The 15483-nt window shown below is 39.4% G+C and overlaps 1 protein-coding gene across 1 annotated transcript in view; it reads left to right on the top strand.

Annotated features, from left to right (window-relative positions):
* Positions 1–14128, top strand: part of RAP2A (RAP2A, member of RAS oncogene family) — a 31944-nt gene extending 17816 nt beyond the window's left edge. Inside the window, exon 2 of the mRNA XM_037528771.2 lies at positions 10247–14128. Within this exon, the coding sequence (XP_037384668.1) occupies positions 10247–10484 (238 nt within the window). The 3' untranslated portion in view covers positions 10485–14128. The remainder of the gene's footprint in view (positions 1–10246) is intronic.
* Positions 14129–15483: the final 1355 nt, after the last annotated feature.

Raw genomic sequence — 15483 nt, 5'->3', positions numbered from 1 at the left:
ATCATGATAATTGTGTATTTAATTTTTTAAAGAACTTCTGGACTCTTCTATAGTGACGGTTCCATCTGAATTTCCACCACCAGGATCTAAGTGATGTAGTTTCTCTGCATCCTCACAGCATTTGGTGGTGGTACTGTTATTTTATTTTAGACATTCTGATTGCTGTATAGTGACAACTCGTAGTTTTTGTTTATAGTTCCCTAAGAGCTGACAATACTGAACTTTTCATGTGCTGACTTGCCACCGCTGTTCTCTTTAATGAAATCTCTCTTCATGACTTTTGCCATTTTGCTAATTCGACTGTTGGATTTTGCTGTTGAGTTTTGAGGATTCTTTATATATATTTTAGTTACTATCTTTTAGTTGAATTTGTGGATTGAAAATCATTTCTCCCATTCTATACCTTGGCCTCTCATCCTCTTGACAAGGTCTTCGACAGAGCAAAAGCTTTTAACCTTGATCAAGTCCAATTTATCAATTTTTATTTCATGCATCATGCTTTTAGTATCAAGTTTAATAAGAACTCTGTCTAGCATAGTTCAAGAAGATTTTCTCCTATATGTTTTCTCTAAGAGTTAAAGTTTTGCATTTTATGTTTAAATCATGATTTATTTTAAGTTAATTTTTTAAATAAGGTGTGAGATTTATTTAGTTTAAGCATGCCTGATTGCTCCAGATTTTTGTTGAAAAGGTTATGCTTCCTCCATTGGAATACTTTTGCAACTTTGTCAGAAATCAGTTGACTAAATTTGCATGAATCTGTCTCTGAATACTCTATTCTGGTTCATTAATATATGTTTATCCTTCAGCCAGTATCACACAGTCCTGATTACCTAGCTATGTAGTAAGTGTGGAAATTGAGTAGATTGATTCTTCCCACTTTATTCTTTTTGAAAATTGCCTTCCATCTAAACTTTAGGGATGTCTGTACCATAAACAAATCTTACTGGATTTTGATGGGAATTGTGTTAAACTTTCATTTCAATTTGGAGAAAATTGACTTCTATATTATGCTGAGTCTTCCAGCTTATGAACATAGTATCTCCCTTCACTTGTTTAGATCTTTGATTTCAGAAATCATTGTGTAGTTTTCAGCATACAAGTTTTATACAAGATTTGTTAGATTTACTCCTTTGTATTTCATTTTTTGGAGCAATTGTAAATGATATGTTTTTAATTTTGTGCACCTGTCCATTGCTAATATATAAAAATCTGGTTTATTTTGTTTGTCTGGTGGCCTGTGAGCTGCTGAACTTATTAATAGTTCTAGGAGAATTTTGTTTCATTGATTTGGAGATTTCTTTGGGATATGTTCTAAGTATATATTCAAGTCACCTGCAAACAGGACAGTTTTATTTCTTCCCTTGTGGCCTCTCTGCCTTTATTTTTCTTTTTCCATGCATTACTGCTTATTACCTTGACTAGAACTTTCAGTATTATATTGAATAAGACTGATGAGAGTGGACATTCTTGCCTTGTTCTTGGTCTTCAGGGAAGAATACTTAGTCTCTCACCATTAAATATGGTAGCTGTGGGATTTTGTTAGTGTTCTTTATCAAGTTGAGTAGTTTTCCTTCTATTTCTATTTCTGGGCATTTTTATTTTAAGTTGGCGTTATGCTTTTTTAAATGCCTTTTCTATATTGATTGATAAGATCATGTGAGTATTCTTCTTTAGCCTGTTAATACTGCTTTATATTTTGCTGGATTGTATTTGCTAAAATTTTAATAAAGGCTTTGCATCTATGTTCTTGAGGACTTTTTTTTTTTTTTTTTTTTTTTTTGGTTTTATACTGTCTTTGGTTTCAAGGTAATACTGTGATACTGAAATTGTTAATTTGTGACATCATCTTCCTTGATCCATCTGCCTAGAGGTTTAGCAACTTATTGACCTTTTCAGACAACTTGATTTTTGGTTTCACTGACTCTTCTAAGTCTAAAACCAGATCATCGATTGGAGACCTTTCTTCTTTCAAATAGAAACATTTAATGCTGTATTTTCTCTGTGTCTACTGCTTTAACTGTATCCCACAATTTTTGATAAGCATTTTCTAACTTTTTTTGTGATGTCTTCTTTTACCCATGGATTAGTTAGCAATGTGCTAGTAGCCTGAGGATTATTTAGATGGTTCAGTTCCTGTATATTTTGAGATTTTTGCAGATATTTATTACTGATTTCTAGTTTTATGCCATAATGATCTGAGGACATATTTTGTATCATTTCATTTCTTTTACATTTATTATCATTTTTATTTATAACCCAAATTGTGGTCTATCTTAGGGAATGTCCCAGATCCATTTGAGAAGACTGTGTATTCTGTTCTTTGGAGGTATTAGATAAAGTTGGTTTGTAGTCTACTGCTGTGTGACACAGGTCTCACAATTGGGATCATCTCCCCAGAAAAGCCAGCAGAGAAAAAAAGGAAGGGAAGAAACCCTGGGGTTTATCCATCCTCTTTGGGCCTTAAAGGAGCCTAGAATTCCTCTAGGCCAGAAGATTCCTAATGAAGTTTTATCTGTTGACACTGCCACCACCAGATCTGCTAGGAGCCCACTCTCCATGAACTATGAAGGAAGAAAAGAAGAGAAAAAAGGAGGATTTCCCACCTATATATACTTCAGCTTGTAGGGAACTCCTTTGCTCTGATCTTCTGGCTAGAAAGACACCTTCTCTTAGCTGTATACATGCCACTGTCCTGCCCTCAGCTCATAGCCACAAGAGAAAAGGGAGAAAACAGGAAACACCTCATCTTGTTCTCGTTTCCAGTGTGCGAACCTTTCGTTACTCTTCACAGTCCTTTAGTGGTTGCTTTTGATATTTTGCTCTGAGTTTTTATTTTCAGTCAATGGGAGGTAAAGGTTTTTGTGGACTTAATGCCAATTGACTACACAAGGAATCCTCTAATGACTTGTTTTTTGAAAACTTTATTTCCTTGGAGTCGTTTTAGATTCACAACAAAATTAAGAGGAAGGTACAGAGATCTCCTGTCTACCTCCTGACCCCATCAATATTCATGTCTCCCACCAAAGTGGGACATTTGTTCTAATTGATGAATCTGCACTGACATCTTAATGCCCAATGGCCATAGTTTACCTTAGAGTTCAGTCTTGGGGTTGTGCATTCTGTGGGTTTGGAAACAAATGCATAGTAACATGTATCCGTTACTTGGGTATCATGAAGAGCATTCTCACTGGCCTGAAAGCCCTCTGTATTTCTCTATTCATTCTTCCTCCCTTTCCCAACCTGTGGCATCCACAGATCTTTCAAGTATCTCCACAGTGTTGCCTTTCCCAGAATGTTCTATAGTTGAAGTCATACAGTATGTAGCCTTCTCATATTTATTTCTTTCACTTAATAATCAGCATTTATGATCCCTTCATATCTTTTTGTGATCTTATAGTTCATTTCTTTTTTATGCTGCATTATATTCCATTGTCTGGATGGACCACAGTTTATTTAGCCATTCACCTCCTGAAGGACATATTGCTTACTTCCAAATTTTAGCAATTATGAAAAAAGCTGCTATAAACAGCATTGTGCACTTTTGTATGGACATCGGTTTTCAGCTCCTTGGGCCAAATGCCAAACTATGTGGTAAGAGACTGTGTTGTTCTGTGAGAAACACAAAACTGTCTCCCAAACTGGTCATACTGATGGGGCCTCGGGTTCTTGACTTTGGTGAAGGAAAGAATTTGCGCAGGAGTCCGAGTAGGTAAGTTAGCAGTGAAACTGTTCCTGGTGAGAGAACACATGCAAGAATGGGTACAGGCAGATTCAAAAGAGAATCACATCTTGAATCTTGAGGCTGCTGAGCTCTATATATATGCTCAGCTTGCGAGAGAAGGGGATCCCAGATGGGGTCCTAAGTGGATTCTGGCCAGTTTTTGTTTAGCAAGACCATTGGGCCATAACAATCCTGTTGGGAAAGCAAGAGAAGTTTCCCAGTGAAGGCAGCCAGAGGGCCAGTGAGATAAAGGGACTGAACTAGTAGGGTTGGGTCACCTTGCTCTGGAATGTGCAGATATTTGTCCAAGGCCAGACTTGCTGGATAACAGATGGGGGCGGGGGTGCTGCTGTGTAAAATTCTTCAACCTCAGTACCATTTCACATTCCCTCCAGCAGTGAATAAGAGTTCCTGGTGTCCCACATCTTTGCGGTACTTGGTGTCAGTGTTCTGGATTTTGGCCATTCTGGTAGATGTGTAATGATATTTTAATTGGCATTCTTCGATGACATGTGACATGGAGCACCTTTTCGTATACTTGCCATCTGTTTGTTCTCTTTCGTGAGATCTGTTAAGGTTTTCCATTGTTTCATTTGGGTTATTTGTTAAAGATTCTTTGCATATTTTGGTTAACGGTCCTTTATCAGATGTGTTCTTTACAAATATTTTCTCTCTCAAGTGGCTTTTTAATGTATTCAAAATGCCCTGGATACATTGTCATTATCAGTGGGTCCCTCTGTTAGGAATCTGTTCTGATACAGTGTGAATTCTTAATGTTCATAAAAGCAGGATATTTTCTTTTACATTGGTAGGGTATATTTCTGATAGCTTTGAATATCTTTTTGGTATCATTACACTCTGTACTTAAACTTTACATTGCATTTACAATTTTCTGTCTCATCTTCAGCGTGCATTCTGAAAGCAAGAGAAAGAGTACAGGACTGTGGTTTCCTCTCATTAATCCAGCTAAATTACCAGAAATGCCCTTTTAAGATGAAATATTTACTCCAAAACAAATGTGATTAGAGGAAGAGGGTAGCCCTATTTAACTTATGTTTTCCACCCTTTCAAGAAGTATTGATGTTTCATGATAGCAAGCTGTGGTAGGAGCCTTCAACTATTAGCCAAAAACAATCCTCTCACTTCAGAACGGCCATAGTATTTTATTGAGAATTAAAAGCATCAGTCCCAAGGGTGGGGAAACAGGTGCACTAAATAACATTATTGGCTGTAGTATAAATTTCTGTATATGCATTGAAACAGGTGTGTGTGTGTCACTGATAAGCTAACCTAGAAAGATTTTTCTGGTTCAAAGGATACACCCCCGCACCCCGCCAATACACACACAAACACACACACACACAGTTTTCCTTTGAGACAAATTACATGTCTAGGTGTACATCAGGCTGCTGTCTGTGTTAGTAAAGAAAAAGAAGGGTGGGAACCCTTATGTTCTCATGGGGAACGAGTAATTAAATTATGGTATAGTTAGTATCAATTCTATAAAATAGAATATAAGCTATATATAATATATGTATATTATATATTATATATTATATAATATATATAATATATAAGCTATATATAATATAGAATATAAGCTATATATATAGAATATAAGCTATATTTATAAGTGTAAATATACATATTTATTGAAATGGAAACCTACATGATGTTGAGTGAAAGTTACTACTAAATATTAATGGTACAATCTATAAAAATTTGTATCTATGTTTATATAGCTATGTGTAGGAAAGTAGCCTGAAAGGATATACCAAAATAGGAATAGCAATTATTCTTATAGATGTGAAATTAAAAGTATTTTTCATTTTCCTCTTAACCTATTTAAATATTGCCAGGGATTTTGAAAAATCATTATATATTACTTAATTTGTGCCAGGAGAAGGGGAAGAAATCTGTTTTCATCTTGGGGAAAAGATTTCTGTATTGTAAAGGGTAAAAGAACTAGGAATCTATAAGAATAAGGAACAAGGTGTTACAGATCACAGCTTATCAGATAAGGATAAACTTTTTAACACTAACATTTAACAAAACTGACAGAAGAGACCAAGGGGCTTGCCTGTGCAAAGCGTTCCACATCACCAAAGGTGTTCAAATGTAAGTGTTTGGTAAGGTTGTCGGGAAGTGATTGAAGCAACAAGTGCTTTGACATTTTGCCTTGAACTCTTGATTGATGAGATTCTTAAAAATGGGTGCAAAGTTAAACAAGGGGACCTATAAAAGCCTTTCTGATTCTCACTTCTGAATTCAAGGAGAATTGTATTTCAGCCCACTTGTGAAAAAGTGACTAAGAAGAATAAAATTCATGTCAGATATGACCTTCTTTGAATATTCTACATACACAACCCTCAAAAGGAAGTTAAAGAAACTGTCAGTGGTGGCATGTGCCTACAGCTTCTCACTGGTGGATAAATGGAAGGAAGAAGGAATAGATTCTGGGCTTGCCCTCATATAAGACCATGAACTGTACTCCTGCAGGGCTGTTTGGGCTCACAAAGTTGTTCATTTTCCCAAACAAAGCAGTAGATAAAGCCAACAACTCCTGAATCCTGCTGGACCTCACTCTGAGTCTTCAGATTTTCTGGCGGCAGATGTGTTCTATGTTTTTAATAGGATCCCACAAATTGAGATTCAGAAGGTCTGGAATAGTGCCTGCGAATCAGTATCCTTTTCATTATCAAGATATTTTGACGATCTGCCAAGTTTAGACACAACCAGAATAAAACACTCATGCACACGTACATACATACACACTTATCAGGAAAGTTACCACAAAAAGGAGAAAACAACAAAGTCCAGTGATAAGCACAGATGTTTCTGTGCCATTGGGGTTTGCAAAGCCGCCTCACTGGAAGCCCATCCGCTGTCTACAGTGCAGCGATGCTCAAGCTGGTGTATCTCATTGCATTAAGCACTGACTGCAGCATTCAACAAACACTTGTCCTATTTAATGTATTATCTAGTGTTTTATTAACACTTTGTGTAATATGTTCATGAACACTATAAACCATACGAAAATTCATGTTAATACAGCAAGTGTTTTCCATGGACCCTAAACAAAAATAAATAGTATTTGAGCTGCAGCAGCCACTGCATAACCCTGATGAGGAAGAGATGGTGAAGCCAGCTGCTGTTTGAGATACGGTCAGAATGGTGTCCTGCTGGTGGACCAGTTAACACATTCATACGTGATGAGTTAACAATAATACATACACTGAGTATTTTTGGAATTTTGCATGTTCAACTTCATTCCCAACTAATGTGGATTAAAGGGGGGGTAGGAAGGAAGATGAAAGCAATTCACGAAACTATTACTACAGAGCCTGCAGTGAAAGTCACTGCTGTCACCTACTAACTAAGGGCCTAGGTGGGCCACACCGGCCATTTGCTCTTTTTTGGACCCCTCACACACTCCACCAGCTCCCCCACATCCTGCCTGAATGCTCCTCCCGGCACCTGCGTCCCCCTTTACTCAGTATTCATACAGTTAACCCCCCACCACTTCCATTTTTGTGTGTGATCAGTAGTGTTGGTGAAATGGAAGAGCTGGGGGCCTTGGGGCACCACTGCCTGTGCCTGGGAGTCAGCACCTGGCCCTGGCCGCTCGCGGGGAGCTGTGCATGCCGCTGCGTGGTGCAGGTATGCCAAGGTGCCCCTGCACTCTGGCCCAACTCCTGATGTTTCCTTTCATGTTAAGGCCAGTCTGTTAGGTGTTGTTCTTGGAACAGTGCTAAGCTCTCAACAGCCACTCAGCCAGTGATCTGTGTTGGTTACGGGAGTGACCCGTGATGTCTGTTCCAGATCTTGACCTGAGAGCTTAAGAAGAGTGCCACAGACGTTGTATTGTTCTAGAAACTGAGGAACTAAGAGTTTAATTTTCTGAATTCACAGAACTAGAGCATTTGGGGCTGAAGTCCTGGCCGGCCGGCCGGCTGGTTGGTTTTCCTGTACCCTGTTGCTTTGGCAAATAGCAGGGCCAGTCTGCACCTGTGTGCCTCTGTTGTGTCACACAAAGCTTTGCTGCTTCTTAACAATTATTAGATGCTCTTCCGTGGGTTCCTGTGCTTGCCATGTCTTTGGTCCCTTTGTGTGTCAGTCTTTTGGCAAATTTTATTCAAATTCTTGATTCAAACAACATACCTTACAACTGTTAATGATTTGACGCTTTTGCAAGTTTTGAAAATCCACATTTGTAGTTTTTAATTAAAAGTCAAAGAAATACTCCTTTACATATAAAACATAATGTAATGCTGCACTTGAATTTTAAATCTAGACCTTAAAATATTTATCATTTAATTAACGTAGAAAGTCATGTCTTATCACTTTCCTTTTTATTATTAAGTATTGTCAACAGAGACTAAAATTCATTTTAACTTAATTAAATTCAACTAATAAATTTCACTGAATGGTATTAATGTTTGTTTCTTCTCTGCCAAACAAGACTTGTTTAAGGTACATTGTGATACATACTCTCGTAAGAAAAATGAAATACAGCTATAGGTTTGCAAGTGAGGCAAAGTGGGGCGTGAGGTGGTCCTGACTTTGCTCCCCCGGCTTCTGAGGACAGCAGGTCCAGGGCTTGTGTGGGGAATAGCTGATCTGCCATGTTTGTAATGCAGCTTCGTTCTCACTGCTGTTTGTCCTCCCAGAGGCCAAGGTCACCCACAGTTATCTGTAGGTAGCACTGTGTCAGTGTGAGGGCACTCAGCAGGATCTGAGGCTGGACAGCCTTAGGCGTTGGGGAGAGAAGTTCATAGAAAGGCCTTTGGTGTAGATGGGAATTGTCCATATCCATTTCTGCAAAGTGATCACATCCCAATTCTACATTTACCTTTGTTGTTGCAGTCCCCACTCGTTTTTAAGTTGTTGTTCTGTTTCAGATTGCTAAATGGCACTCTGCCTAGTCTAGGCCTTCTTTTTCAGATGCTTCTCATTTTGATCAGGTGCCAAAGTAAAAGCGAGACTCTGTAGGGAATGGAGTTTGCTTACTCGCTAGGGTGAGTGGAGAGAACCATCTCGACAGCATGATGGACCTGGGAGCACTTCCCTGACCTCCACTGCCTGCTACTCAGTTTTGCTGAAGGATAAAAACTCTAGAAACTCTGCCTCAGTCAAGTCTCGACTCGGTGGGAGTTTTCTCTTCTGGCAAATGAGCTCAAGGCGCCAGGCGATTCCGGGTCTGGGGAGAACCCACTTCCCTGTCTCCTGCACTGTCACCCTTGTCCTCAGTGACATTTGTTATCACCAGTGTACAGTTTTGCTGTTTACGTCTCTTACAAAGTAAAGCTGCATTCTACTCAGGGGAAAGTGTAAAAACACACCATTGATTTATACTAAAATCACAAAACTTACTGAAAATAATGTTTCAAGTGGAAGTGAGAGCCTTATAAAATTATATTAGCAACAGTTCTTAGGACAAATGAACCTAACAATAGTAAAGAAGTGCGTGAAAAGCACCAGGTATTTTCAGACCCTGAGTAACCATCCTAGAATCATCTTTAAGTACCAGAGTGCTTTAAGACCTTTGTTCTTTTTCTTTTCATATCACTTGTTATCTCTGTTAGTTTAGCTTTCTCCAAACACGTTAACTCAGAGATACCTTATCTTAGTCCGTTCTGGCTGCTCTAACAAAAATACCATAGACCCCATGGCATGAACAATAGCTCTGCATTGCTCTTAGTTCTGAAGCATGGGAAGCCCAGGCTCAAGGCGCCGGGAGATTCCGGGTCTGGGGAGAGCCCCTTTCAGTCTCCTGCACTGTCAGCTGCTTGCTGTGTCCTCACCTGACTCTAGGGACAAGGGTGCTCTCTGGGAGCCCTTTCATAAAGACCCTAATCCCATTCATGACCTAATCTCCTCCCCAAAGCCCCCTCTTGCAAATATCATCACATGGGTCTGGCATGAAAGGAAAAGGAGAAATAACATCAAATAAAGCTAATGTGTCAAGTGTTGATTCCTTATCAGGCTGGAAAGAACCTTAATTGTCTTCAACTCTTGGCTAATTACAGCATTTTATAAAGGGATGGGTTCAGTGGGTTTCCATGTGAGTGATTTTTACTAGCTTTTTCTTAATTTAGGAAGTATTAGAACATGATCAGTCTTGTGTGTCTATAGAGCATACATGGTAAAATGCAGGCCATTGGGAGTTGTTGACTTAATAGGGCGCTTAACTCAGCGATGGTGAGACTTTGAGTAAACATCTCTTACAATGAAAAAAATCTAAACTAATCCATCTAAGAGGTTTTATTCTAAGATCCTAAAAATAACTTTCCAATTGTATCTGGAAAGGTAAAGTGATTTTGAAGGATGTATAATTGATGAATTAAAAACATTATTTTGAAAACCCCCTTTATGATCCACCGAGAGAACAGCTTCATAATGCCCTCGGGTGTCAAGCCAAGTGGATCAAATAGTTTTTCTGTAGAATATAGAGAAAATACATTCTACCTTTTTAGCTTTCTGTTCCCTAAACACACGTGTGCTTTGTGTATTCGGTTGCAGGTACGAGAAGGTGCCAGTCATCTTGGTGGGGAACAAAGTGGACCTGGAAAGCGAGCGAGAGGTGTCGTCCAGTGAAGGCAGAGCCCTCGCTGAAGAGTGGGGCTGCCCCTTTATGGAGACTTCTGCCAAGAGTAAAACCATGGTGGACGAACTCTTTGCGGAAATCGTGAGGCAGATGAACTATGCTGCGCAGCCTGACAAAGACGACCCTTGCTGTTCTGCATGTAACATACAATAGCATTTGAATACAGCTGCCCTGGCTGGGGTTAGCTCACGACGAGGCGATGCAAACCTCGCCCCCTCGACTGTGGAGTTTGCAGGGTTCGTGGTGTGAATCTGCAAAGAATAGAGCCCTTCTTCAGAACTGAGCATGACTGTCCGTTGCTGTCTCTGAGCAACTTTTGGGTTCAGTAACCACAGTTTCCACCATTGTCCTCAGTCTCTCTTAATGCACCTGCAACTTGAAGGCTTGGCCCGTCGATCTACAGGGTTATCTCCTCTGAAGCTGTGAGGGCCTTGGCGCAGAATAGACAGAAGCAACTATTGCCTAAGTTCAAAATAATCCTGAGAGAGAAACCGGAAGAATTGTTATGAACACTTACAATTAGAATATTTTGTTGTCTTTAAAAAATTAATAATAAGTAAAGGAGAAATATTTTCCTACAAGAATACTGAATTCAGGAACTGAGATAGTGCTTCTAACCAATGTTTTCCGTCAAGTGAGGCGAGAAGAGCCGACCTGCCAGCAGCATCACAGGGAGAGATTTTTTGCTCAGCTGACACATTTCTGTTTCTCAAAATCGATGCTTACTTGTAGATGTGATCATCACTTTGATGGGGACTAACTCATGTTCCACTCCGAGCAGGTTGGGTGAAAAAGCAGTCTGGTGTCAGGTGTGCTAGCTCACCTGCTTTGCCACAGAAAACGGAGGCTCGCACAGGGTTTGCTCTGAATTCAAGCCCCAAACCCACCCTCTGTTCACCAAGCAGGGATGGTCTTTGTGTTACTTTACTGAACAAGAAGGAAGCAACTGTGATGAAGAGATTGCCTAGCCTTACTATGAGAATGGTCTAGTGGGTGAACCAGCACCATCATGTAAGGAAAATGAAGCCATGTTGCATCCACATGTTCCCATTTGCAGAAACCTCCCAGGACAGTGCAAATATCTTGCATTTTTAAGTTGGTGAAAGCAGCAAATTCCTTCTTGCCTTTAAGGGCTATGGTTGTGGTGTGATTTCTGCTTTCGAAATCAAGTTTGCTGTGACAGAGCTTTATGACAAGCATTTAAAAAATTGAATAACCATGCGAAATAATTTGGGCTGAAGAGTAGAACACAGATTATAGAGTGGAAGGTAAGGGACAAAAAAAAAAAAAAAAAAAGAAAAGAAAGAAAGAAAAGAAAGCACCAACCTTTTATCTTTAATTTTCCTGAGAATTATATAGAGATTTTCTTACAACAATTTTGCCCTGATTACTGAAGTGGCAAATAAAGCTAGAGTGAATATTTTGCTTTGAAAAGGTGCTCAAGCTCTGACACTTTTGGTTTTTGCAGCCGTGAAGTATTTATCATTTGCATGACTAATGGCACAGGAAAAACCTATTCCTAAGTTTTACAATCCAGTGTAGAAGGGTCTGCAGCCAACTTCCGAGTTGGGAAGGTTGCAGAGAGGGTCTTGCGCCTTCAGAACTGCAGCGGCACTGAGGCTGTGCTCTACACACCACCCCACATTCTATTGGCTCACACTCTTGTACAAGCAGCCTCCAGTCTTGCGTGTGTAACCGAGAGAAGTGTGCGTGTTTGTGCGTGCATGTGTGTTTATTGTTCCTAAGAATTTGGCACAAGTCCGGAGCTCATCGCCTGTAAGGAGAATCTGTACTGCAGAATGTAGTGTATCAAAGCGTTTCTTTTCCTTTATTTCAGTGTTTTATATACATGATTGAAATCATTGGTAGCCCCCAAGTGTTTGGTAAACCTGCGTCAAGTTTAGAGGATAGAAAAAAAAAGGTGGCTTGTACTTTTTCATAGATGAGAAAAGAGACAGGTGGGTAAAGCCAGTGGTTGTCCAGCGTCTTTGAATTGTTAATATTTACATCCTTCAGCATAGATTTTGAAATCGGTCCCCAGTTACGGTGCACCTTGGTTATGGGAGAGAACGCCCTAACCAGTTTGATTGAAACAGATTTCATTATGTAAAAATTGATTCAACTTGGACTTATGGAGAAATCAGATTCAAGAAATGTGATTTAGCTACTGAAATATATTTGTCAGTGAATTTGGTTGAGTTTTGAAGCCTCTATCATATCAGAATGATGCTGGGTTTTTTTTTTTTATTCCATACTTCACAGAAATTTATGACAACTAAGATTACATATGTAGAAACATCTGTAAAGATTCTACATTTTAACATCCAGGATCGCTATGCAGACAAGAAAAATAAGTTCATTAGTAAGAAAGGTGTGGCAAAACGTAGGTGGAAAAGATTACCTGCAGCGTTGGGTTTTCATGAGAAGTGTTTGTGTCAGACAATGGTGGGGGTGACTTTTCCTGGAAAGGTGCGAATAGCAGCCAGTCGGGCCACCTCAGCAGTCTCCCCACACCACCCTGCATATTCAGGGCCAAATGGCAAAGACACCCAGAAACCAGAACCGCGGGGATCCTCTTGTGCTCTTCCTGTGGGGATTTCACCTGGTCTGAATGTAATTCAGTTAGAAGCAAAGCGTTTGTTGAGATGTTCATCCCAAGTTTCAGAACAGGAAGACTCAGTGTGTGGGCACTGGAAGTAAGAGCCGCTGCCCGGGAAAGCGGTGACCTTGTCGCTCGTGCACCCTGGTCAGTCTAGAAACTCTAGAGAAGTGAAAGTTTTCTAACATGCCTTAAAAATGTTATGGTTTGATCCAAAGACCCACTTTTTCTTTAGCTCTTGTGATAAGGTTTCTTTCATTTTTGTTTTGTCTTGTTTTGCTCTCAAACAAAGGCAGCATTTTTTGTTGGTTTTGGGGGTTTTTTTTTGTTTGTTTGTTTATCATTTTTTTTTATCTTGGCAACTCTTGGTTTCCTTTCAGCCCTGAGAGTGATGGTAACTGATGCCTTTTATTTTGCTCAACTTTCACGAAACAAGCCAGCATTGGATCACAAAGATTACATCAGATCTTCCTGACACTCTTGGAAGGTGCCGTGATGGTTTTCTCCTGTGGCTTATAGATGTAGGACTGAACTTTCATCTCTAATCGCTGTGGTCACTCTCTTTTCGGTGGTAAAACTACTGATATTTGCTTTTCTATATAAAGAAATGCTGCCTCAGGATGTCTGCTCTTTGTCTTCGAGAGTTTTCCAGCGGGAATGTTGTGTGTGTGTGTGTGTGTGTGTGTGTGAGAGAGAGAGAGAGAGAGAGAGAGAGAGAGAGAGAAGGGAAACACATATTTGGTTTGTGGCTATTGGTTTTTTGGTTCATTTTGCATTTTCTCCTTCTCAATAGTCTTATGTTAGCACTGGATAAGCTTTAATTGTCTTCTTAGCCAATCCAACGTTAAAGACTCTGGGGGTCTTTTTCTTTTCTTTTTTAATTAATGTGTCATCGTGCATCTATTAAATCTTGATCAGGATTTCAAGAATGACCGCAGCAGTGGGTTTTGGAAACAGACTTATCATTATTGATTTGGGGTTTCCCAGAGATAAATATAGTTCACAGTTAATTGTTGAGCTCTAATACAACTGACCATTGAAAATTGAACAACAGTTTATTGTTTTGTAACAATGTCAGTTGTTAAACCTTGACATTTCAATTAAAACATGAATTGTGGTTATAACTCAATGCAAATTCAACAGTTGTATTTGGAGTTAAATTATTTTAACAAATAAATTTATTTAATGAAACTTCCTCCGGATTTTTTGGTTTTGTCTTGTACTGTTTGTGAGATGTAAAAATTATATACAAAACTACTAAAAATTGCCATAAAATGAATTTAATAACCTTCATACAGAAATATTTAAGCTGAATTAAGTTGAGATTCATATCAGCAGGGAAGTTGGCAGATCATTTTCATACCCATTAAAAATGGAAATGACACAAGAAAGACTGTAAAATCAGTAATTATAAATATAAATTTAATCTCTCTCCATAAACAGTATTTTTTATTTTTGATGACAGCTGGCTAATGTGACGTGTCCATGCTAATGTTAACAGAATTGTTCTAGAAGATGAACATTCATCAGCACTTGCTTTATGGTCCTGCTGTCTCACTAAAATATATCAGTATCCTTCTAGTGATGGCTTGGAGCTGCCTGACTCTCCATGTCTTGAGGATTTTAAGGTGCCAGAAGCTAAAGGGGTGCTGCTCTGTGGGGCTGTCGCCCTGCTTGCTGTCCACGGCCCTGTGAATGTGGACAGATGCTGTTAATCATATACAGCCTTCAGCTGCTCTGATAAGGGGCTCTTTCATTCCCTAAGCCAATTTCAACTATGCCTTTTGGTTATGTTGCCTTCAAACTGTTGAAATGCCCTGGCAACATTCCATCAGTTTAGAAGCTTCATTGTTTTAGAATATAAGAATAATTTGAATGAATATAACAGAGGCACTGTAGACAGAATCTCAAATATTTAAAGAAAAATATGCCTGTGTTTTGGTAGAACAAATAACTGCTAGTCAGCTTCGTAATTGCATTGGAAGCCTAGAAAGTGCTGAAACCTATCAAATCCTAATCTCAATTAGAATTTCTTTGTGCCTGAAAACTAGTATTTTGAAACTCTGTGTACTATATTTTGATTGTTAGAGACCCATGAATGAAAATACAAATAGCTGAAGGAATAATAAGGTGTCACCCAAGGGGGAACTCATCTGTCCTCTGGTACCTGTGAAGCAGAGAAAATTGCCACAGATCCCCTAAAAAGCTTAAGGGCTGATTTCTTAATTGAAAACACCTGTGTCACCATGTGCATGCTAATGAAACGGTGACACTGTATTTGTTAAATGGATGATTTTAAGTGGTTATACATATTTTGAGTACTAACTACATTTTCTTCTGTTTTGGTATTTCCCTCCTGCCTGCCCCTCCCCTTGAAGAGTGAGTCTACTCCCTGGGGAAGCCTTCAGGATGAAACAGGCTTTTCCAGGGGCTCTCGTGGAGGGTGAGCTGTGGGGGCACTGAGTAAGTTGGGGCGCATTAGCAACATGGGAGGGGACAGCAATCTACAGATCAGGTACTACGCTGCAGGATAAATGCTAGGTCTTTGCCTGC

Source organism: Talpa occidentalis, unplaced genomic scaffold (assembly GCF_014898055.3).
Source record: "Talpa occidentalis isolate TD23 unplaced genomic scaffold, MPIMG_talOcc4v2.1 talOcc4.5, whole genome shotgun sequence".
Taxonomy (NCBI): Eukaryota; Metazoa; Chordata; class Mammalia; order Eulipotyphla; family Talpidae; genus Talpa; species Talpa occidentalis.
The sequence above is the reverse complement of the archived record's forward strand: the minus strand, read 5'-3'. Positions and strand labels throughout refer to the sequence as shown.